The sequence below is a fragment of the Thalassophryne amazonica genome, chromosome 8, assembly GCF_902500255.1.
Source record: "Thalassophryne amazonica chromosome 8, fThaAma1.1, whole genome shotgun sequence".
NCBI lineage: Eukaryota > Metazoa > Chordata > Actinopteri > Batrachoidiformes > Batrachoididae > Thalassophryne > Thalassophryne amazonica.
The window spans coordinates 22,131,985-22,155,214 of NC_047110.1; the positions used below are offsets into that span (position 1 = coordinate 22,131,985).

At 44.4% G+C, this 23,230-nt stretch overlaps 1 protein-coding gene across 1 annotated transcript in view; it reads left to right on the forward strand.

Moving 5' to 3' along the window:
* Positions 1-23,230, forward strand: part of LOC117514866 (transcription intermediary factor 1-alpha-like) — a 37,117-nt gene that overhangs the window by 6,585 nt on the left and 7,302 nt on the right. The window contains exons 4-6 of the mRNA XM_034175442.1: positions 88-478; positions 19,848-19,971; positions 20,083-20,157. Of these exons, the coding sequence (XP_034031333.1) occupies positions 88-478; positions 19,848-19,971; positions 20,083-20,157 (590 nt within the window). The remainder of the gene's footprint in view (positions 1-87; positions 479-19,847; positions 19,972-20,082; positions 20,158-23,230) is intronic.

The following is a 23,230-nucleotide window of genomic DNA, read 5'->3' on the forward strand; positions in this document are numbered from 1 at the left end:
AACCTCACCCCTTTGTTGAAACATGTCTCTCGAGGACTTCTTCCTGGAGCACAAGAACCTGAACAGGACATCGGCTCTAACTGTGAGTCCAATCCAGATCACCCTACCTTGTGTTTGGATCTGAAGAATGGGAGCAGGATGGGAAGAATGAGTGTGAAACATTTTATCTGGATCCAGACGCTGAGCAGACCATATTCATAAAGTTCGATCCAGAACCGGGATTAGATCAAGACAGACCCTTGAAACTGGAGGATGAATCTGATACCAAATGTGAAGTGGATACAGTGGGTGAACAAAGCGAGTACAGCTGCTTACCGGCCTTGCAAGAGTCATTTTCATCTGATCAAGCGACTGAAGGGATTGAGAGTGAGGATTTCTGTGGCGTTTGCCTGAACGGTGGAGACCTGCTGTGCTGTGATCGCTGCCCTAAAGTTTTTCACCTGCTCTGCCATGTTCCTCCTCTCTCCAGGTTCCCACTGTAAGTACATCTAGTAGTACGACCTAATGTGCAAGTGGGACTATGTATCCTGCTCAACTTTGGTGCTGGAATTCTCCTTCTATTCTTCTATAATGAGCTAGTCAATGAACACGTAACAGCAATCAGGTGAGCTGATGCTGACAGATCTCCCAGGATACTAGCTGATCGTGTTGATGTTTTAAAATTTTAGCCTGGCTTGACATCATGGCCTGCCTGAACTATTTGTGTGCTCAATTTGTGAGCAACCCAGATGAATTCCTACTATGGATAACCCAGGGAGAGACATCTACAATATTATTGCTCAAATCAGATGACCAATCCAAAAAATGACAGACCCACTGCCTGCCTTTCCACAATGTACTTGTATGTTGGTCTTGTTAGGATGGGTGTACAAGTTTCTCAATGTGCTGACCAATAGAACAAAAAGGCAACAGGAAAGGTAGTAACAACTGTGTAGACCAATAGGGTGATTCGAGAAACAGGCAGTGCAGAAGAAGGAACTTGGCCACATTCTGGATTGACTACAAGAAAGTGCACGACAGTGTCCCTCCGACCCAGATAACAGAGGCCGTAAATATTCACTGACAATCACTAACTTAGTTGCAGTGACAATTAGGGCTGTGCGCTATGACCTAAAATTCATATCACGGTATAAATTGAATCCCTTCATGGTAACGGTATATATCACGATATAAACTTAACTGTAAAAATCATGTGTTTCTGAATGGGTCCCTTAGCAAAGGTAAATTGATAAAAATAAGTAAATAAAACAACAACAAAAAACAAAACAGATGTAATGTAATTTTGAAAACGTTATTGTGCAGATCTCAAAACTACAGGTACAATTTGCCGGAAGGTACATCTATGATGCAAACCTGAAAGAATTCAATTTATTTACCGGTACTATTGGGTCAGAGGCTGAAGTTTCATCTCTTGAACACTAGATGGCACACCCGCTCAATACATGAAACACTTTCAGGACGGTCACAGTGGCGCTTTTCTTCATTTACAAAACGCAACACGAAACTACCAAAAAAAAAAAAAAAAAAAAAAAAAAACATACTTAATTTAGGCATATTTGAAGTCAGTCTGGGTAAATCGTCTCATCCTGGCTGATTTTGTATTTTTGCTCTGGTTAAAAAAATCCTTGCATTATTTAACGTGGCGCTTTCTCAAATGTTTGATTCAGGACGTGACGGAGTGTCCACCTTCCCCCAGTGTGTCCACTGAAATAAATAAACAATGGCTTTGCAAATATCAGTGACAGAACAGGCATCTCACAAACTTAAATTAACAGTAGTGAGAGTCACCTCAGCTCAGAACACCCCTCTCTGCCGAAACAAACTGGTTCACACACACACAGTCGCTTCACAGAGGAGTTTTCCTGGACCGAAAAACTCCACGGCCGTTATCACAAGTCAGAGTCCAAATCTCTACCATCGGACAAAATGATACTGTGTACCGATTAAACCAGCTATACCGTGCAGTGCTAGTGACAATTAACAAGTGAAAAACCAGGTTAAACCTCCACCATGCTAAAGGGTCATTCACATTAAAAGAACTCTATGGTATCGTCCTCGGAGACTCACTGTTCTCACTGCTGTTCTGCCAAGCCTGCAATAACAATACATTAGTCTAGAAAGGAAAGCTAAGCCAGCTTCTTTGTATGGACCACCTCAAGATGTTCACTAAACATGACAGTCAACGGGAGAAGAAGTAAGACCTATCTATATAGGCACCTGAGGCCCAGTGGTCCTGGTACTTATCCCAGATTCCATAGCATGAGCAGATAAGAATCTAGGACTCCCGCAATGAGACAGCAGGTTACTTCCTCGGCCATGGTCACCCATTTTCAGCTGGGTGGATTGGGACCAAATGAAGTGTCTTGTCCAAAGACACAGGCAGATAATTAAACCCAGGTCCACATGTTGGTTTGGGACCAAATGAAGTGTCTTGTCCAAAGACACAGGCAGATAATTAAACCCAGGTCCACATGTTGGTTTGGGACCAAATGAAGTGTCTTGTCCAAAGACAGGCAGATAATTAAACCCAGGTCCACATGTTGGTTTGGGACCAAATGAAGTGTCTTGTCCAAAGACACAGGCAGATAATTAACCCAGGTCCACATGTTGGTAGCCCACAACTTATCCCCTTGAGCTACCTGCTGCATGATGGTCAACAGGAGGGATGGCTCAAAATAGTTAAGACTTTCAGTCAACTAAATCTTGACAGTAAGATAAAAGAGCTACAGTAGTAGATCAGGAATGCAGCTAGAAGTACCTTGGCATCACTGAATGAAGAGGCATAAAAGATTCCTACTACTACTACCTGTAGAAGAAAAGAAGAATTTGAGAGGAGTAATAGAGCAGTGTATGAATTAACTTTGAGAGCAATACTTAATAGGGTTTTAAAAAGGAATAGTTTGCACCATCTGTTATCATGTTATGGAATAACACATGTCATAGAATCCAATGGATGTTGAACTTGTTTGACCTTACTTTGGAGACAAAACATTCAACATGGTCTAACCATTCCTTTTACTAATCCCATTAGCTCAACCAGTAATTTACATCACTTTTAATAAAATTGGAGCAACTTTTTTTAAAAAAAGAAGGTAGGGGTGGTGGACAAGTGGTTAGTGCACTTTCATTGAGTGCGCAAGGTTCCCGGTTCAACCCCACCCCTACTATATTTCTCCATGTGATGTGGCATTGCGTCAGCGTAAAACTTGTGCTAATTCACATGCAGATCCACCTCAGATTTGCGGGGTGACCGTGAGCCCAAACAAGGGAGCAGCTGAAAACACTTACTTTTTTAAGCACAAAGAAAAAAATTCAATGGACATTTGAACCAAACCAACCAACCAAAAAGGTTAATATGTTAGTTTAAATGAGTCAACACCCCCGAGTCACAGTAACTGCCAGAAAGCTCGTAGCACGGGCCGAGGCGGAGGATAGCAGCAGTCTTCCACTCCAGCTTATTAATTAATCAAAAACCCAGACAGAGCTTTAATTCATTTGAAAGCTTGACTCTTAGTCTTGTCCATCCAAATTGGAAGTCCCAAAAACCAGTTTTATTTGTTGTTATCTATTGTCCTCCTGGTCGTTACTGTGAGTTTCTCTGTGAATTTTCGGACCTTTTGTTTGACTTAGTGCTTAGCTCAGATAAGATAATTATAGTGGGCGATTTTAACATCCACACAGATGCTGAGAATGACAGCCTCAACACTGCATTTAATCTATTGTTAGACTCGATTGGCTTTGCTCAAAATGTAAATGAGTCCACCCACCACTTTAATCATACCTTAGATCTTGTTATGACTTATGGTATGGAAATTGAAGACTTAAGAGTATTCCCTGAAAACCCCCTTCTGTCTGATCATTTCTTAATAACATTTACATTTACTCTGATGGACTACCCAGCAGTGGGGAATAAGTTTCATTACAGTAGAAGTCTTTCAGAAAGCGCTGTAACTATGTTTAAGGATATGATTCCTTCTTTATGTTCTCCGCGACCCGACTCCGGATAAAGCGGAAGAAAATGGATGGATGGATGGCAGCAGAGTGCACTGCAAGTCTCTAATAAAAGATCACCTCTGACAGTGAAACAAATGTACTTCTGGAAAACAAACGCACAGCCTCAGTGTACCCACATTATTTGTCTGACATTAAGATTCCAAAAGACATAGTTTGGACTGTTCATGACTGAATGTGATGGAAGTCTTATGTCTCTTCGATTTCTTTGCAGACAGTATAAACCCAAGGTATTTCATGATTTTTATTTGTAGTCAGCTTCATTTAATTATTAATACAATAATAATAATTTCCTCTTATTGTACATTCATACAACAAAATGTGTCCTAATTACAGTTAGACACAATCCAACCACTGGGAGCAGTCAGCAACCACAGTCTGTCTCCTGGGGACCAACTCCAGATGTAGAGATGCTGCCTTGGTCAGGAGCAGAGAAAGAAGCAGGCCCCAATAGTCCATGGGCCAAGCAGGTTTTCAGTACCACTTAAGGGGAAAAAACAACACTTAGAATCCAGCCTCAGTGTATGATGGCCTACACAAAAATGTATGATAGCCATCCTAGGGTGGTAGCTGTAGCCAGGTAGGGGTCAATGAAGAATTACACAGAGGTCAAACTTTAAAATGCTCCAATCATGTTGAAAACTATATCACATTACTTGTCTGATCATAATGATTCCAAAAAGGTATAGTTTGGACTATCTGTGACGGAATGTTCTGGAGTTATGGAGTCAAACAGCAAAAATGGTGGACAAAGGTCAATTCAGTTTGTACAGGGGTCAAATATTAAAGTTGCTCCAATTTCAGGAACAAATATGCAAATTATTGTTTGGGTTAAAAAAAGTAATACTTTGCACCATCTGTCATGCTTAGTTATCATGTTACAGGGTAACATATGTCACATGTCATAGAATTCAATGCATGTTGATCTTGTTTGACCTTTACTTTGGAGACAAAGCATTCAACACAGTCAAAAATATTCCATTTATTGATCCTTTTATTTCAGCCAATAATTTGCATAATTTTTTGCTGAAATTGGAGCAACTTTAACTTTTGACCCTTGTCCAAATGAAAGTGACCTTTGTCCTTTGACCTTTTTGGAATTGTTATGATCAGACAAATAATGTGATATGTTTTCAACATGAGTGGAGCATTTTTAAAGTTTGACCTCTGTGTAATTCTTCATTGACCCCTACCTGGCTACAGCTACCACCCTGGGATGGCTATCATACATTTTTGTGTAGGCCATGATACACTGAGGCTGGATTCTAAGTGTCATTTTTCCCCTTAAGTGGTACCGATTAGGTCAAAATTCATGACTGGCTCATGGACTACAAATAAGTATGTTTTTTAATATAAATACGAATGGCTGAGTCTTTCAGGAGCAACGACTGGCAAAGGATGAACAATTTGTTAACAAATGGGTGAGAAAATTCTTGAAATGTTAAAAAACAATGTTCATCAAAGAAAAATTAGACAGGATTAGCATATTTCTCCCTTTACAGTGCATAGTATCATTAAACAATTAGAGGAATGTGGAGGAATTTCAGTGCAAAAAGGACAAGGGTTGTAAACCCTGAACACCCGTGGCCCTTAGACGGCACTGCATCAAGAATCGTTATTCATCAATAGCTTATATAACCAAAGCAAGGGATTACTTTGGAAAATCTTTGTTGAGCACTACAATATGGGTTACATTCAAAAATTCCACCTCAAACTTTCCTGGGATATCCATACTTTTTTTAACAAGATGATGCAAAACCATATTCTGCTTACATGACGAGGGCACGGCTGTGGAAGAATGGTGCACGGATCCTCGGCTGACCTGCCAACAGTCATGACCTGTCCCCAACAGAGAATTGTGGAGAATTTTCGACAAAAAATTACAACAACGACCCTGTACTGTTGCACCCCTTCAGACATGTTTGGAGAAGAAATGGGGCAAAATTACACCCGACACACTTTGTCGCTTGGAATCATCAATGCCAAAATATCTTTGTAATTGTTGTGAGAAGGAATGGCAACATTATAAAGAAGTAAATGCTTTTGCGTCCCAAGTTTTGTTTCAGGCCTAAAATGCAGTAATAGATGTATATTAAGAACTGAAATGAAGTTGACAGCCTGCCATGGCACAACACAAACACAGCATCACTTCACACGGAAAGATGGTGTACATTTTTTTTTGGACTCCAATCACTGAAGCAATCGTGAAAGGTGCAGTTTTTTTGGTTCCCAGTGGAGAAGGGAAGACAAGGCAAATGGGAGAGGTCGTGTTGCGTTACCCTACAGCTCTTGACAGAGTAGCTGTAGTCTCTCGCCTACTCAACCGCCTCAACATGTTTGATAAACAAACTGCAACATGTCCACTTCCGACCCATCGTCACTTTTTTCTTTGTATTTCACTTATTTGCTGTGTAATTTGCCCAAAAACTCAGAGAGAAGTGTCTTGTTTCTGATGGTGACATAAGAGGCTATCTCCGGATGTAGGATTATTGCGTCATATGTGTTGTGTGGGCCGCTGAAGAGGAGGTACTGCTGGCCCACCACCAGCGGGCGCCCTGCCTGAAGTGCGGGCTTCAGGCATGAGAGGGCGCAGCCGCCTCGCAGGAGACTCTCAGCCGTTTTTCTGTGCGAACGCACGTGTTTTTCTCTGGGTTTTGCAGGAGTACCTGTTACCTACTTTCAGCTGGAGCTGGGTTTGTGGTTTGTAGAGGAGTGACGCTCTTCACCCCTCACTCTACACGAATTGTATTCCTGTGTAGGAGGTGGACATTTTCCCACAAAAAGGAACTGACTGTTTGCTGACTGTTTTGCTGGGTGCGCACCTCACCCACCATAAACTGTTTCTGCTTCCTGCCAGCAGTACCAGGTCTGACAGCTGGAGAGGGTGGCCACCTGAGGATTCAGGACTTCTCGGCTCCAGTGTGCTCCAGATCCATTGGCAGTGGAAATTATGTGGGACCCGGCTCTTCTCTGGACACACGTCTTCTATCCTCGAGCCTGGCCACATGTCACCTTTGTATATTGACTGGATTCTAAATCTGTGATTGTCTGTATTCCGTTGTGCACATTCACAACAGTAAATTGTTATCTTTTGGTTCATCCATTGTCCGTTCATTTACCCCCCCTGTTGTGGGTCCGTGTCACTACACTTTCCCAACAGGATATCTTGGCCAACGTCATGGATCCCGAGGGGCGTCAACCATCGAGTGAACTGCCAATGGAAACGCAGGGTGCACAGGCGCCGGCAGGAGGCGTATTAGGTGAACTGCAGCAAATCTTAACCACCTTCACTGCTCGGTTGGACTTGGTAACTGAGCAGAATGTTATACTCAATCGGAGGATGGAGGCTCTCACCGCCCAGGTGGAAGCGCACACACTGGGCGCTGCTGCAGCACCTCCTTCTGCTGACTGAGCACTGAATACAGATATTCCAGTGGTGGTTCAATGACCCCCCCCCCCCCCCCAATCCCCTGAAGCTTACATAAGCCCTCCGGAGCCGTACGGAGGTTGTGTCGAGACGTGTGCAGACTTCCTGATGCAGTGTTCGCTCGTCTTTTCACAACGTCCCGTTATGTACGCGTCAGATGCCAGCCGGCTGGCTTATGTTATAAACTTGCTTCGAGGAGAGGCACACGCCTGGGCTACGGCACTCTGGAAGCAGAATTCCCGGCTCCTAACAACATATACTGGGTTCGTGCGGGAGTTTAAACAAGTGTTTGATCACCCCAATAGAGGCGAGACCGCTTCGACTGTGCTGCTGTCAATGAGACAGGGTGTCGGAGCGCAGCCGAGTATGCAGTCGACTTCCGCATCGCAGCTGCGAGGTCCGGCTTGAATACTGTTGCGCTCTGCGCCACCTTCATAAACGGACTGTCTCCGGTCCTGAAGGAGCATCTGTTGGCTAAGGATGAGCCGCGGGATTTTGACGGGCTTGTCGACTTGGTCATACGGTTAGACAACCGATTAGAGGAACATCGAGCGGGGCGAAGGGCGTGGCCGGGTGCGAGCTGTCCTTTTCCTTCCGGGACCAAAAGGGTGCCGCTGTCCCCACGCTTCACAGTCGGAGAGCTCTGTGTGGCAACAGCTCCCCCTGCTGACGAAACCATGGACATGAGCAGGGCCAAAGTAAAATCCAATGACAGACAACGGAGACTGGCCCGCGGAGAATGTTTTTTCTGTGGCTCGAGTGAGCACATCCAGAAGAACTGCCCCAAGCGGTTAAACTACAACGCCCTCCCCTAGAGACTGTGCTAAGGGTGGGCCATAACATTCACGCGGAGAAATCCCGTAGATCTGCACGCATCCCAGTTACGATCCTGAATGGGGATCTAACCCTTCACGCCCCAGCACTGGTGGACACGGGGTCAGAAGGGAATCTGCTGGATAGCAGATGGGCAAGGGAGGTCGGGCTCCCTCTAGTGGCTCTACCTTTTCCATTGAAGGTACAGGTGCTAGATGGCACCCTTCTCCCTTTAATCACACACAAGACAGCCAGTAACTCTGGTTGTGTCTGGGAATCATTGGGAGGAGATTGAGTTTTATGTAACTCCTTCTACCTCCCGCGTTATTTTGGGCTTCCCATGGATGGTAAAACACAATCCCTGGATTGATTTGCCATCTGGGGTTGTGGCTCAGTGGAGCGAAACCTGCCACCGGGAGTGTTTAGGATCCTCGGTTCCTCCCGGTTTGACCGCTAAAGAGGAGGTTAAAGTCCCCCCCAATCTGACGGCGGTGCTGGTAGAGTACCACGATCTTGTTGACGTCTTCAGCAAAGATCTGGCACTCACTCTTCCCCCGCACCATCCGTACGATTGTGCCATTGATTTGATTCCGGGCGTTGAGTACCCATCCAGCAGGCTGTACAACCTCTCACGTCCTGAGCGTGAATCAGCTTTAGCTGCCAGAACTCCACCTCCCCGATGGGTGTTGGTTTCTTTTTTGTGAAGAAAGACGGCGGACTCCATCCATGCATTGAGTACAGAGGGCTGAATGAGATTATGGTTCGCAACCGATACCTGTTGCCCCTGTTGGGTTCAGTGTTCACGCCCCTGCATGGAGCCAAAATCTTCACAAAGCTGGATCTTAGAAATGCGTACCACCTGGTTCAGATCCGGAAGGGAGACGAATGGAAGATGGCATTTAACACCCCGTTAGGTCACTTTGAGTACCTGGTGATGCCGTTCGGCCTCACTAACGCCCCCACGACGTTCCAAGCTTTGGTAAATGACATCTTGCGGGATTTCCTGCATTGGTTCGTTTCGTATATCTGGACGATATTCTCATCTTCTCCCCGGATCCGGAGACTCATGTCAAGCATGTACGTCAGGTCCTGCAGCGGTTGTTGGAGAACCGGCTGTTTGTGAAGGGCGGGAAGTGCGAGTTCCACCGCACTTCTTTGTCCTTCCTGGGGTTTATAATCTCCTCCAACTCCGTCGCCCCTGATCTGGCCAAGGTTTCGGCGGTGAGAGATTGGCCCCAACCGACAAGCCGTAGGAAGCTGCAACAGTTCCTCGGCTTTGCAAATTTCTACAGGAGGTTCATTAAGGGCTACAGTCAGGTTGTTAGCCCCCTGACAGCCCTGACCTCCCCAAAAGTCCCTTTCACCTGGTCGGATCGGTGCAAGGTCGCGTTTAGGAGTTGAAACGCCGGTTTTCGACTGCACCAGTTCTGGTGCAGCCCGATCCTAGCCGCCAGTTATCGTTGAAGTGGATGCCTCTGACTCAGGGATAGGAGCCATGCTGTCCCAGAGCAGGGAGTCCGATAAGGTTCTCCACCCTTGTGCTTATTTTTCCCGCAGGTTGACCCCGGCAGAAAGGATCTATGACGTCGGCAATCGAGAACTCCTAGCAGTGAAAGAGGCTCTTGAAGAGTGGAGACACCTGTTGGAGGGAGCTGCTTGTACTGTTCACGGTTTTCACGGACCATCGGAACCTGGAGTACATCCGGACCGCCAAGCGTCTGAACCCCAGGCAAGCCCGCTGGTCATTGTTCTTCGGGCGTTTTGACTTCCAGATCACCTACCGCCCCGGGAACAAGAACCAATCATCTGACGCCCTGTCCCGGGTCCACGAAGAGGAAGTCAAAACTGAGCTGTCAGATCCACTGGATCCTATCATCCCCGAGTCCACTATTGTGGCCACCCTCACCTGGGACGTGGAGAAGACCGTCCGGGAGGCCCTGGCATGGAACCTGGACCCGGGGACCGGCCCGAAGAACCGACTTTGCGTCCCACCAGAAGCCAGAGTTGCAGTCCTGGGCTTCTTTCATGGTTCCAAGCTCTCCTGTCACCCAGGGGTGCGAAGAACCGTGGCAGTGGTCCGGCAGCGCTTCTGGTGGGCGTCCATGGAGGCCGATGTCCAGGAGTACATCCAGGCCTGTACCACCTGTGCCAGGGGCAAGGCTGACCACAAAAAGACCCAGGGACTCCTCCAGCCGCTTCCGGTGCCTCATCGCCCCTGGTCGCACATCGGCCTGGACTTTGTCACGGGTCTCCTGCCGTCCCAGGGCATGACGACCATCCTCACGATAGTGGACCGATTCTCCAAGGCGGCCCACTTCGTGGCCCTCCTGAAGCTCCCAACAGCCCAGGAGACTGCAGACCTCCTGGTCCACCACGTTGTACGTCTGCATAGGATACCAACTGACATTGTCTCGGATCGTGGTCCTCAGTTCTCCTCTCAAGTCTGGAGGAGTTTCTGCAGAGAACTGTGGGCCACTGTGAGCCTCTCATCCGGGTATCACCCACAGACGAACGGACAGGCAGAGCGGACGAACCAGGAGCTAGAACAGGCCCTCCGCTGCGTGACCTCCGCGCAACCGGCGGTTTGGAGTAACCATCTGGCCTGGATCGAGTATGCTCATAACAGCCAAGTGTCCTCTGCTACCGGCCTCTCCCCGTTTGAGGTGTGTTTGGGGTACCAGCCCCCGTTGTTTCCAATGGTGGAGGGAGAGGTCAGTGCCCCCTCGGTCCAGGCCCACCTACGAAGATACTGTCAGGTGTGGCGCGCCGCCCGCTTTGCCCTGCTGAAGGCCCGAACAAGGGCCAAGGCCCATGCAGACCGCCGGTGTTCCCCGGTGATAGGGATTTCAACAGAGGACGTACAAGCGTGCCCAAGTGCTGCTCCATTGACTAGACTGAAGGGAAACGCAAAAATATCATCACGTTAAATCTTATCAGATTTGCTGAGAACTGCTGCCCCCGAAATACAGTTTGATTATGCATCCGTATGATAAGACATTCTGTCACCCTAGCAGGGTACGGTTTAGCCGTCAGAGCTGGGTGTGTTGAGGATATAGGTATTTGCGAACAAACATAATAATTAGTAACGTAATTCCATAGCCAATAAATGAACATATCTGTACCACATATTAGTATGGTATATATGAGGGTGTCCATCTGTCTCGTTCACATTATGAATAAACCTCTTCTGATGTTGCTTGCGTTGTTCTCTGGCTCGGTCCACAGTGAGCTGCAATTCTTGGGTCAACCACCAGGCCAGGAATCCGAGGAGCACGAAACACACTAAGATCACAACACAACCGGCTGCCCTACCAACAGTCCGGCAGCGGCGGCGCTGAGCACGCCGCTCCGGGGTCTGCTGTAGTTCAGTCATGATTGCTAGGATACAGTGTTGTTAACCACCTCACCTAATAGTGCAAGGATCTCCCTGCTTCACTGGCATTGAGACAATCTATTGCTAATTAAATAGACTCCCTTTGTAGCCAGACTTCCCCTTACACTGTGGAGGCCGCCAACACACGCTGTATCTTACAGTGATGTATCCACGTTGATCTCTCCGCTATCTTTACTGCAGTTGGTGTTGTTAACAGCACTCGGTATAGACCTTCCCAACGAGGACTGGACCAGTTCTTCCTCTTAATCACTCTGATGAACACCCAGTCTCCTGGCTAGACTACTGGAAGGCCGTCCTGTGGAAGATCAAAATTATTCGGCAGTAAATGTGTTTAAGTTATCTCTTTCTGTGTTAATGTCTTTTTCATAAAATTTGCTAATGTTTGTTCCTCATCTGCTGTTTTAGTATCCATGTCAAAATTGGTAGACGATATGGTCGTCCATAAAGTATCTCAAATGGTGTTAACCCTGATGGTGTTGGTGCTATTCTCATATACAATTTTACTAGGTCCAACATTCAATCCAGGTTCGTTTGTCTCTTCTATACATTTCCTTAATCTTATTTTTATTGTGCCCTTTGTCCTTTCCACTAATCCGGCACTGTGTGGATGATAAGCGCAATGAGTTTTGAGATTGACCTGTAGCGCTTCTCCTACGTATTGCACTATTGTATTAACAAAATGCGCTCCATTATCTGAATAGACTGTTTCTGGTATTCCAAATCATGGAATGATGTCTTTGCACAATGCCTTAGCCACTGTAAGTGCATCTGCATGTTTTGTAGGGAACAATTCTACCCATTTTGAGAAGGCATCAATTATGACTAAACAAAATTCCTTCCCTTCATGTTTACTCAGCTGTATATAATCCATATGAATCACTTGAAAGGGATATTGTGGTGTTGGAAATTTACCTCTTTGGGGTCTCAAATTGCCTTGTGAGTTGTGTTTCGCACATGTCATGCATGCTCTACAATGCTGTTTTGCATATGCATCGAACCCATAAAGACAAAAAATAGATTGCAATTGCGATATCATACCCCCTGATGAGACATGCGTCACGCCATGGCTCATAATAGCTGCCCATTTAAACATATTTTTTTTTGGCAATATGGGTTTCTTTTGTGGTCATATCCGGAGGGGTGTCATATAGGAGAAAAATAGAAAGAGCTGTTGCCGCCTTTGCGGTTTTGTCAGCAACGTCATTTCCTTTTGAAACACTGTCAGAGCCTTTGGTGTGAGCCGCACATTTGCATATAGCAATTTGGTTAGGCAATTTCACAGCGTACTGAAAGCGTACTGGCTGTCTGTATAAATTGATACAGCCGTACCTTTAAACAGATAGCAAGCTGCAGTTAAAGCAACTAATTCAGCTGCTTGTGCTGAAAATGAGGATGGCAATGAAGCAGAATCCAATACTTCTGAATTTGTGACAACAGCATATCCAGATTGTGTTCGTCCATAAGCGTTTTTAGTGGAAGAACCATCCACATACACAATTGTACTGTTTGGGATGGGTGTGTCCTGGAGGTCTGGACGTGCTTTCGTACAGACCGTAGCTACATCAAGACATTGTGCGGCTCACCATCCTCAGGTAAGGGTATCAATGTGGATGGATTCAATGTTGTACATCGCTCTACCGTAAGATGTGGTTGTGATAATAGCAAGGACATACACGAAAGATGTCTTGCTGGGGACAAAAGGCTCATGTCTGTCTGCAACAGAAGTGCAGAGACTGCATGTGGAACTTTCAGTGTCAACTGATGGAATAGAACAACATTACTGCTACTTTGAACAGCCATAGAGGCTGCAACAACAGCCTGTACACATGGTGGTAGAGCACTTGCTACTGCATCCAATTTAGATGAGTAGTAGTAGAGCCATACACTTGAACCAAAACACTAGTCATGAACTTATTCTTACAATCAACTGTTTGAATGAATGGTTTACTATAATCTGGTAGTGCCAAAACTGTGGATGACACTGTTTGTTTTACTTTTACAAAAGCTTCCTCAGCATCTTTGTTCCATTCCAACACGGTTGACATTGAAATATCATCCTTGTACATCAATCAGAAAGTGGACTAGTCAATTCTGCATAGCAGGGAATCCATGCCCCGCAGTAATTAGTCAGTCCAAAAAATGACATCATCTGCTTTTTGGTTTGTGGTTTTGGAGCGTGCAAAATTGTTTCCTTCCTGTCAGACAGGATTGTGCGCCCTGTGGCTGATAATTCATGTCCTAAATATTTTACTTTATCCCTACACAACTGAACTTTGTTTTTACTCACTTTGTGGCCATTATCAAATAAGAAACATAATAATGCTACTGTGTCAGTTATGCAGTTTCTCGTGTGTCAGAGGCAATCAAATGTCATCAACATACACTAATAGTTGGCTATCTGCCGGTGGAACGAAATTAGCTAAACATGCTGACATGACTTGAGAATAAATAGTTGGGCTCTCTGCGTAACCCTGCGGTAATCTGGTGAATGTATATCGTTGTCCTTTAAAGGTAAAAGCAAACCAGAATTGACTATCTGGGTGTACTGGTACGGAAAAAAAAAAAATGCATTACTGATATCTATTACAGAAAAACAACTAGAATTTAATCTCAATGAGCTTAACAGTGTGTGCGGATCTGGTACACATGGAGCTCTTTTTACTACAGCAGCATTTACTGCCTGCAGATCTTGAATCATTCTCCATCCCACTGAGGGCGGAGCCTTTTTTTACAGGAAATATGGGTGTGTTACATGGTGAATCTGGACATGGCACTATTACTCCTGCTGTTAATAAATTCTCTATTACTGGCCTGATTCCTTCAATTGCATCAGGTTTCAATGGATACTGTCTTACACATGGTCTGTATTCTGTTTTTGGTCTTATAACTACAGGTTGTGCATTTTTTTATCAGTCCTACGTCTGAAGGACCTGTTGTCCACAATCCTGATGGTACAGAAGAGAGAAGATCGTCCTCTTCAGGACTCAACTGAAACACTCAGGATTGTGAAGTGGACACATCAATCTGTGTTCCAGCTGTCAGCACCAATGAGACATTAACTGGCACTTTATACAATTTAGTTGATGGACTGAACTCCGTTCGTGGTCCAACTCTGCTCCAATCAGTGGCTGACAAAGCTGTTATGACTGTCAGTCCCAATTCTTGCCATTCTGTCAAATATGGTTTACAAAGTGACACATGTAATGGCATACCTGTGAATCTCAATTTTAAAACATCTTCAGTGGCACCTGTTACTGTTATGACAGCTGTTGAGTTGCCATCATGAATCAAATCGGTCATTATCAGCTTCACAGGTGAAATATTTTTCAATTTGTTTTCATACACTGGTGTTCCTGGCAATATGCCACTATGGACTCTAAATACACTCTCAAATCTGCATCTAAACTCTATCCATGGTTCTCCTTCTTTCTGAGTTGTCCTGGTAATTTCAGTATAATTTATCTTTGGTCCTAACACTCCTTTTGCACGTGTAATCGTAGCTTCCACTCTTGTTTTCAAGACTAGATCATCATGTGTCAGTGGTACGCCTTGTTGATCTGCAGGATTCCAGTCTCCACGTACCTGACTCCATTTAGGGCCACATGCTTTCATCCACACCTGTTGGACTTCAGGTCCATTAAGGTGGTAAGATGTTCTAATGTTTTCTATATCCTGCATAAATCCCTCAATGTCGACATGTGGCGATGGTATCATGTCGACTGCTGCTTTGATATCATCAGCATTCCATGTCCGATAAACGAGCATGGTTGGTAGCTGTCCTGCTGTTTCTGCACGAGGATTTGGTACTTCTATCATAGGATAGGCACCTCCCTGATCACTATGTTCCACCATGGGAGGGGCTGTAGGCACTTTTGCTTGACTGCGTGTTTGTGGTTTTCTGGTTTTTCTCTTTTTACCTTAGGTTTTACTGCCAAATCATACTGTGGTGGCAATACATCGTCATCCTCTGGTAGAGGAGATAAAGGTCTCTTTGCCACCGACGGTCCAGCCGGCGGTGGTTGTTGAGGCTGTTCTGGTTCTCTGTGCTGAATTATCACATCTTCTTCTGCCTTACCTACAGCTTTCTTTTTTCTTGCTTTCTCTAATCGTCGCTTCTCTGCTCCCTTCTGTCTGTTCTCTGCTTCTTCCTCCCAAAATGCCACTAAATCTGCCCCTACTTTCTGCATCTTTTTCTCATCACCTTTATGTTGCTGTTCTAACTCCTTCTTCAGCTTCTGTATACTGATCAGGTTCAGTCGTCCGTCAAAGTCATGTTTATTAATCCAGGTCTCCAATTTTTTGTTGTTTTTGGATTTTTTGCTTCCATAAATTTCCAGTCGTCAGTTGATAAATTTTCCTTATTTATAGACGTCTTACCCCCCATTTTTATGTTATGTTATGTTATATGTTATAATTTGGACTTCAGACGGGGGCACACCTAGGGTGTTCTAAATCTGAAGTTTTCACACTTTCTTTGGACGTGACAATTAATTTGCCGTCGTGTGGTTGATTCCTTTCACCTCCCCGTAGGAAGCGGAATCACTTGCCTCTGCTTCCACACGCACGGTTGTCACTAACGTTGTCCAAAGTATTACACACACACAGTTTTCACACAGTTATTTACACTTGCGCAAAACACTATTTACACATAGAAACACTCCTAATAATCGTACGCGTATTCTTATGTCAGGGGAGCTCGCCCTCCCGTGAAATTTAACTAATGTCCTGCATTAGGGGACTCCGCCGTCCCTGCCAAATTTAACTACTTTTTACAGTGCACGTATTTCTACCCGGGATTTCCTTTACGTATTAAAACAGAGGAGTCCGTATCCTCCTTCCGGAATTTAACTACTTGCGTCCCTCGCAACCGTAGAGGAGTCCGCCCTCCTTACAGAGTTTAACTGCTTTGCATTAACAGACGATTCTGTATCATCGCTTACGGAGTTTAACTGTTTTATGTGATCACTTTTATCCCCTACCGGTACGCGTATATAAACAGAGGAGTCCGCACCCTCCTTACAGAGTTTAACTGCTTTGCATTAACAGACGATTCTGTATCATCGCTTGCGGAATTTAACTGTTTATGTGATCTGATCACCACTCACTCAGTACTATTTACAAAGAAATTCTACTCACTGACTCGACTTCCTGTCTGTCTTCTTCGGGAAAATCTCGTCAACCAGACGATGCCAACGGTGGTCGACAATTGCAGACACGATCAATCGATCGGACCTTGGCCAAGGATTTACGTCTGGACTTGACGACCTCCGCTGGACACCTCCGGTATTGTTGAGATCCCGGGACGAGCCCCCAGTCAATGTTGGGTATTTTCTCCTCCAAACATTTTTAAACCTTTAACAAGACAAACAGAGTCAAGAAACACCAGTGAGACAGAAAGTCAAATATTACGCGCGGAGTGCGGCCAGGCTGTACACCAAGGCTACACTAAAGTCTGGCCTGCTTTTCCGCTCTTTTTATTAAGAGACGCCCTCATCACATAAACAAGAAACTTGTCCTAAGGGTGGGGGTAATGACGCAAGACAAGTTTCTTCCCATAACATAAACGCATACGTCAAGTGCAGCTGTAAGGAAGAACACTTCAGGTCAGCACATCTCGTTCGTCTGTTGCAGTTATCAGCTGTTTTGCATCTGCCTGGAACACTAAGCATCACAATCAGTCAAAATTCAACCTTCAGTTCTTTTACTCCCAGTCGTTAGCGGCTATGAAAACAAAGTTATGTTATAACAATAAGTACATCCAGTCCTTCATTCCCAGTTCAGATTGACCCCAGAGTGCTAAAACAAAATTGAATTCTCAGGATTGCATTAAGACAGGTGCAAAACAGCACATCTCCGTTCTCATGAGAAAGAAGACAAAGCTAAAACAAGGTTGAATAACACGTACGTTCTCAGGGTGAAGTGCAAAACAGCACAACACCGTTCTCATGAGAAAGAAGACAAAGCTACAAATGTTTAACAGTGATAACATATATATATATATATAAAATCCTTAACACCCGGCCCCTGCATATCAGCTCGGGCAGGATGTGTGGCTTTCAACAAAGGACATCCCCTTACAAGTGGACTCCCCTAAGTTGAAGGACTGATACATTGGACCGTTCAAGATCCTCAAGATCCTCAGCCCTGCCGCAGTGAAGCTACAGCTCCCTGCTTCACTGCGGATCCACCCGGTATTTCATGTCTCACGAATCAAACCACGCCACACCTCACCCCTCTGCACCCCCGGACCGGTGCCGACTCCTGCCCGGATCATCGACGGGGAGCCTGCTTGGACGGTTCGCAGGCTCCTGGACGTCCGTCGAAAGGGCCGGGGGTTCCAGTATTTGGTGGACTGGGAGGGGTATGGACCTGAAGAACGCTCCTGGGTGAAGAGGAGCTTCATCCTGGATCCGGCCCTCCTGGCCGACTTCTACACCCGTCATCCTGACAAGCCTGGTCGGCGCCAGGAGGCGCCCGTTTGAGGGGGGGGTCCTGTTGTGTGGGCCGCTGAAGAGGAAGTACTGTTGGCCCACCACCAGAGGGCGCCCTGCCTGAAGTGCGGGCTTCAGGCACAAGAGGGCGCAGCCCGCCTCGCAGGAGCAGCCGGGAGTGACAGCTGTCACTCATCACCACCTCATCTTCAGCTGCCACTCATCACCACCACTTCACCATCCACAATAAAAGCCGGGCAGCAACTCCACCTCCCTGCCGAGATATCGTTCTACCCGTCAGGTAAAACCTCTCAGCCGTTTTTCTGTGCCGAACGCACGTGTTTTTTTCTCTGAGTTTTGCAGGAGTACCTGTTACCTACTTTCAGCTGGGAGCTGGGTTTGTGGTTTGTAGAGGAGTGACGCTCTTCACCACTCACCCCAAACCAGATAAGTAGCACTTTCAGGCTCTGCACGAACTGTGTTCCTGTGTAGGAGGTGGAGATTTTCCCACAAAAAGGAACTGACTGTTTGCTGACTGTTTTGCTGGGTGCGCACTCACCCACCATAAACTGTTTTCTGCTTCCTGCCAGCAGTACCAGGTCTGTCAGCTGGAGAGGGTGGCCACCTGGGGATTCAGGACTTGGCGGCTACAGTGTGCTCCAGATCCGTTGGCAGTGGAAATCATGTGGGACCTGACTCTTCTCTGGACAGACGTCTTCTATCCTCGAGCCTGCCCACACGTTACCTTTGTATATTGACTGGATTCTAAATCTGTGATTGTCTGTACTCCGTTGTGCACATCACAACAGTAAATTGTTATCTTTGGGTTCATCCATTGTCCATTCATTTACGCCCCCTGTTGTGGGTCCGTGTCACTACACTTTCCCAACATATGCATCATATTTATCACTTTAGTGCCCACCCTCAAATGAGACTGCGGTGCCCAATTGAAATAAAAAAAATTTCAATGAAATAGGAATCATTTGCATTTTACTTTTTTCTGATTTGGGGTAGTAAAAACATTACTTGGAGTTCTAGTAAAACTGGAGTTGTGTCAGGAAGGGCATCCGGTGTAAAACTTGTGCCAAATACCAATGCGGATCTTGCTGTATCCGCTGTGGCGACCCCGGACGAAACGGGAGCAACAACAACAAGGGATAGTAAAACATTAATAGTTAACAACTATTAGCTTCAGCAAAATCTTTTAGCAGTTTACTGGTTTAGCATGATCACAGTTAACATTTCAGTAAGCAGATTAGTGGTTATCAAAGTTAAACTTTTAGGTTGGCTGTGCCCATCACTGTTGTATGTCAGTCCTTGTGCTCAATGTAATGAACATTAGATTAGATAGAACTTTATTGATCCCTTGGGAAGACTCCCTCAGGGAAATTGAGGTTCTAGCAGCAGCAGAACACAGAAGCACACAGAGTATCAAAAGTGAAGTAAAAAAGAAAAACAGCTTGCAAATATGAAGGGTACACCCTGGACAGGATTCTAGTCTGTCGCAGTACATCTATCTATCTATCTATCTATCTATCTATCTATCTATCTATCTATCTATCTATCTATCTGTCTATCTGTCTATCTGTCTATCTATCTATCTATCTATCTATCTATCTATCTATCTATCTATCTATCTATCTATCTATCTATCTATCTATCTATCTATCTATCTATCTATCTAAAGAAACCAGTCAAGGACAGTACACCCCACGTGCACATTTCTAAGTCTGAAGTGCACAATAACAGATTTGTTTTGTGTGTTTCACAGTGGTGACTGGGTATGCACTTTATGTAGAACGGATCAGGATCCTGCAGAGCCCTATGACTGTGAGAACATCCATCACCATGGGGGAGTCAAAGCACCATACACATTGTCCCACCAGGACCAGAGGGTGAGAGGTTTGATGTCTTCAGTGAATCAAACTGACGGCACATATTAAAACTTCAGTAGTGGTGTTTGCTCATCTGGACATGAACACATGAATTTGGGTTTGTTTTTGCAGAGGTGTGAGAAGTTGACCCTGCTTTTGTTGTGTCACGCAGTCAGCTCACCGTTTCACGAGCCGGTCAGCCCTCTGGTAAGCCCAGGACAGGTTACTAAAGTTCTGCAAAGAAAAATGTCAACTTTGATTTGCTTACTTTATGCACACAATGCCGACATTGCACTGGAATAGCAGCTACACCAAGCTGACTTGCTCCCAATTCATAGTGATCTTGATAACCCCTAATGGAAACATTTTAATTTCTGCATGGATTCCTGCATGTTCAGTAATTCTCATTCTTAACTGCACTGGTATGAAATTACAGACCACAGACAATACTTCAAATACATGAGACACCTGAATCAATTGAGTTCTCAGTGCCAACTCAACTTGCTGTGATGCAGGAAATGATAACACTGTGCCTCATTTTCTTCACATTTTGGACAATGCAATGCTGCATGACACAAGAGCGTGCACGTGTATACATCTACTTTCTTGATTGTACAGGGGTGAGGGCAAAAAACAAAACAGAACCTTCATAAGTGCTCTGTCTGACCTTTTTCACACTCATGCTGCTGAGTTCGTGAGAGAGAGAAAGAGAATGTAATGACATTATGTAATGATCATTCCAGCCTAAGTTTTTCTGCCAAATCTTCTGCTTTTATTTCATAATAAGCATAATCATAGAATAGAATTCTGAACATTGACATCTGAGGCTTACATATTTATTATACACAGTGTCGGGCAAGCTACTTCTAAAATGTAATACATTATGGATTGCTAGTTACTGTTATTTCAAAGCAATTTGATACATTACAATTTTACTGTCTCTGTATTGCAATACATTACACACTTCTGCATTACGTTTGAGTTATTTCACCAAAATAACAGTGGAAATAGGACTTGGCATTCGAAAAGGTTAAAATTTAGTTTACTGCAGTTTATTATACAGCAGAGGGCAAAATAACATAATGACTGTGTGCCCTGAAGGCTAATAACAACAATATAATTAATATAATTTGCGCAGTGAAGGCCATGGTGCAATACAAGTAATAATCACAGCCAGAATCCCAAAGGATCAAAGTCTGCCAAAATAATGAAAGTGATGGTGTGATATTTAAAGTCCAGGCCACTTCTTACACAATAGAGGTAGAGTTCACTATAACAAACCATCTTTTTGTTTTCATTTTCATTCTTTTATTCTCTTTCAATTCACGATGTTCACAGCACAAAGCTGGCATGTTGGACATAATTTATGATTTATCAAGAATTATAAAGTGCACTTGGAGGATTAGCCATCATGCTCAAGGAATATAGCTCAGTCTTTTAGTCCAACAAAAATTAACATAGAGGCTAAACATAGCCTGTAACTGCTAAGAAATATAAGACAGACCAAACAGAGAAACAATAAAAATATTAATAAAAAAAAAGTTTTGACACACATGAAATCTGTTAGACTGCCAGTAATATAGGAACCATCTGAAAATGTAGATACTGATTTTTCAAGAGTTATTTATTATCATGAGAACGCGTCATTGCACAAAGTCTTCTGACCATAGCTGTGGAGTTTCAGCCAGCTCTGCTGCGCCTGCTCAATTCAGTCAAATTAGTCAAAACCAATCTGAGTATCAAAGTCAGCATGGTTCATACAGCCTTACTTATTTTAAATATTACTACTACTACTACTACTACTACTACTACAAATAATTTAAATACAATTTTCACAGTAGGAGAATCTGGTTATTATTATTAATATGTGCAAAACAGTATTTAAAATATCTTCAACAGTGTACCGTTTGGGGGGGGGGGGGGGGGGGGGCTTTCTCACCCTTCACTACTGTGAGTTTGCCCTCTGCAGACCAGACATGAAGAGAACGAGGGTGTGGTGGTTGCTGTTTAATCATTGTATTGGATCCATGAGTCTGCTCTATCAAATAGCTAGACCAGGGGTGGCCAAGTTCGGTCCTCGAGAGCCACCTTCCTGACACTCTTAGTTGTCTCCCTGCTCCACCACACCTGAATCCAGTCCAAAGACTCGTTAGCTCGAGGACCGAACTTGGCCACCCTGAGCTAGACAGACACGTACTGATGATCAAAAAGAGACTTATTGTATATTTAAAGTAAAGCAGTGTGTTTGTCTATTTTTAAAAACACATAGCACTATGTGTTGATCCCTGCAGCAAGTACTAGCTTCTTGCGCCACCTCTCAGACAAAAGCAAGATGAGTGACTAATCCAAGTTTAAATGATTACCAAAAAAAAAAAATGCCTTTATCGGGCTGAATATTATTGAATTCAATCAGTGTTTTGATCTATTCATCAACAAGATGCACCGCGGCTTTATCACTGTGGCTTTTGAGAAAATCAATGTGGAAAAGCCACACTCTACAGCCCCACACAAGGATGTTTTTAACAGGGTGCATTTTGCAAAATGTCTGGTGGTGTTAGTGATATTTTATGAAGACAAAACAGCTCTAAATTTCAGTGTAAAGTGTGTTGTAACACCATTACTGAAATATGTAATGAGTATAATATTACTGAAAATTTATTAGTAAATTTATTAGTAATGCCTTACATTACTGCGTTTCAGCAAAAAAGTAATCACAGTAATTGCATTATTTTTGTAGTGCATTACTCCCAAACACTGCTAATAGAGCAAGGAGTTGTACCTGTGGGCATAAATATGCTGAAGAATAAGACAGAGAAGTAATGTAATGGTGAGTACAGGTGTGACCCAGTACAGAGAACAGACCAGGTGAATGTATGAGTCCAAAGTACTCAGGAAAACAGTCTAAGGTCATATATGGAAAAGCAGTCCACAGGCAGAGGTGCCAGTGAGAGATCAGGCAGGTAGGTAATGCAGCAAGCAGGCATAAGTCAGAACATGGGAGATCAGTCAATACAAGCAAATAAACCAGGAAAAGTAGGCAGGCTTAAGAAATGAGGAGTGGCAGCATGGGTCATTAACAGAGAGGAAAAAATGAGAAATCCCATAAAAATGAGGAATACCAGAAACACGTTAAGGAAATCATTTATAATCAAGCAAGGAATGAGGGTATAGGGAGACACTAACAGGCTCGGGGGAGAAGACAGAATTGGAAAGCAGTATAATGATTAACCGTCTTACAAATATGCGTGACACGAGATAGTGCATCAAGATGACACCAGAG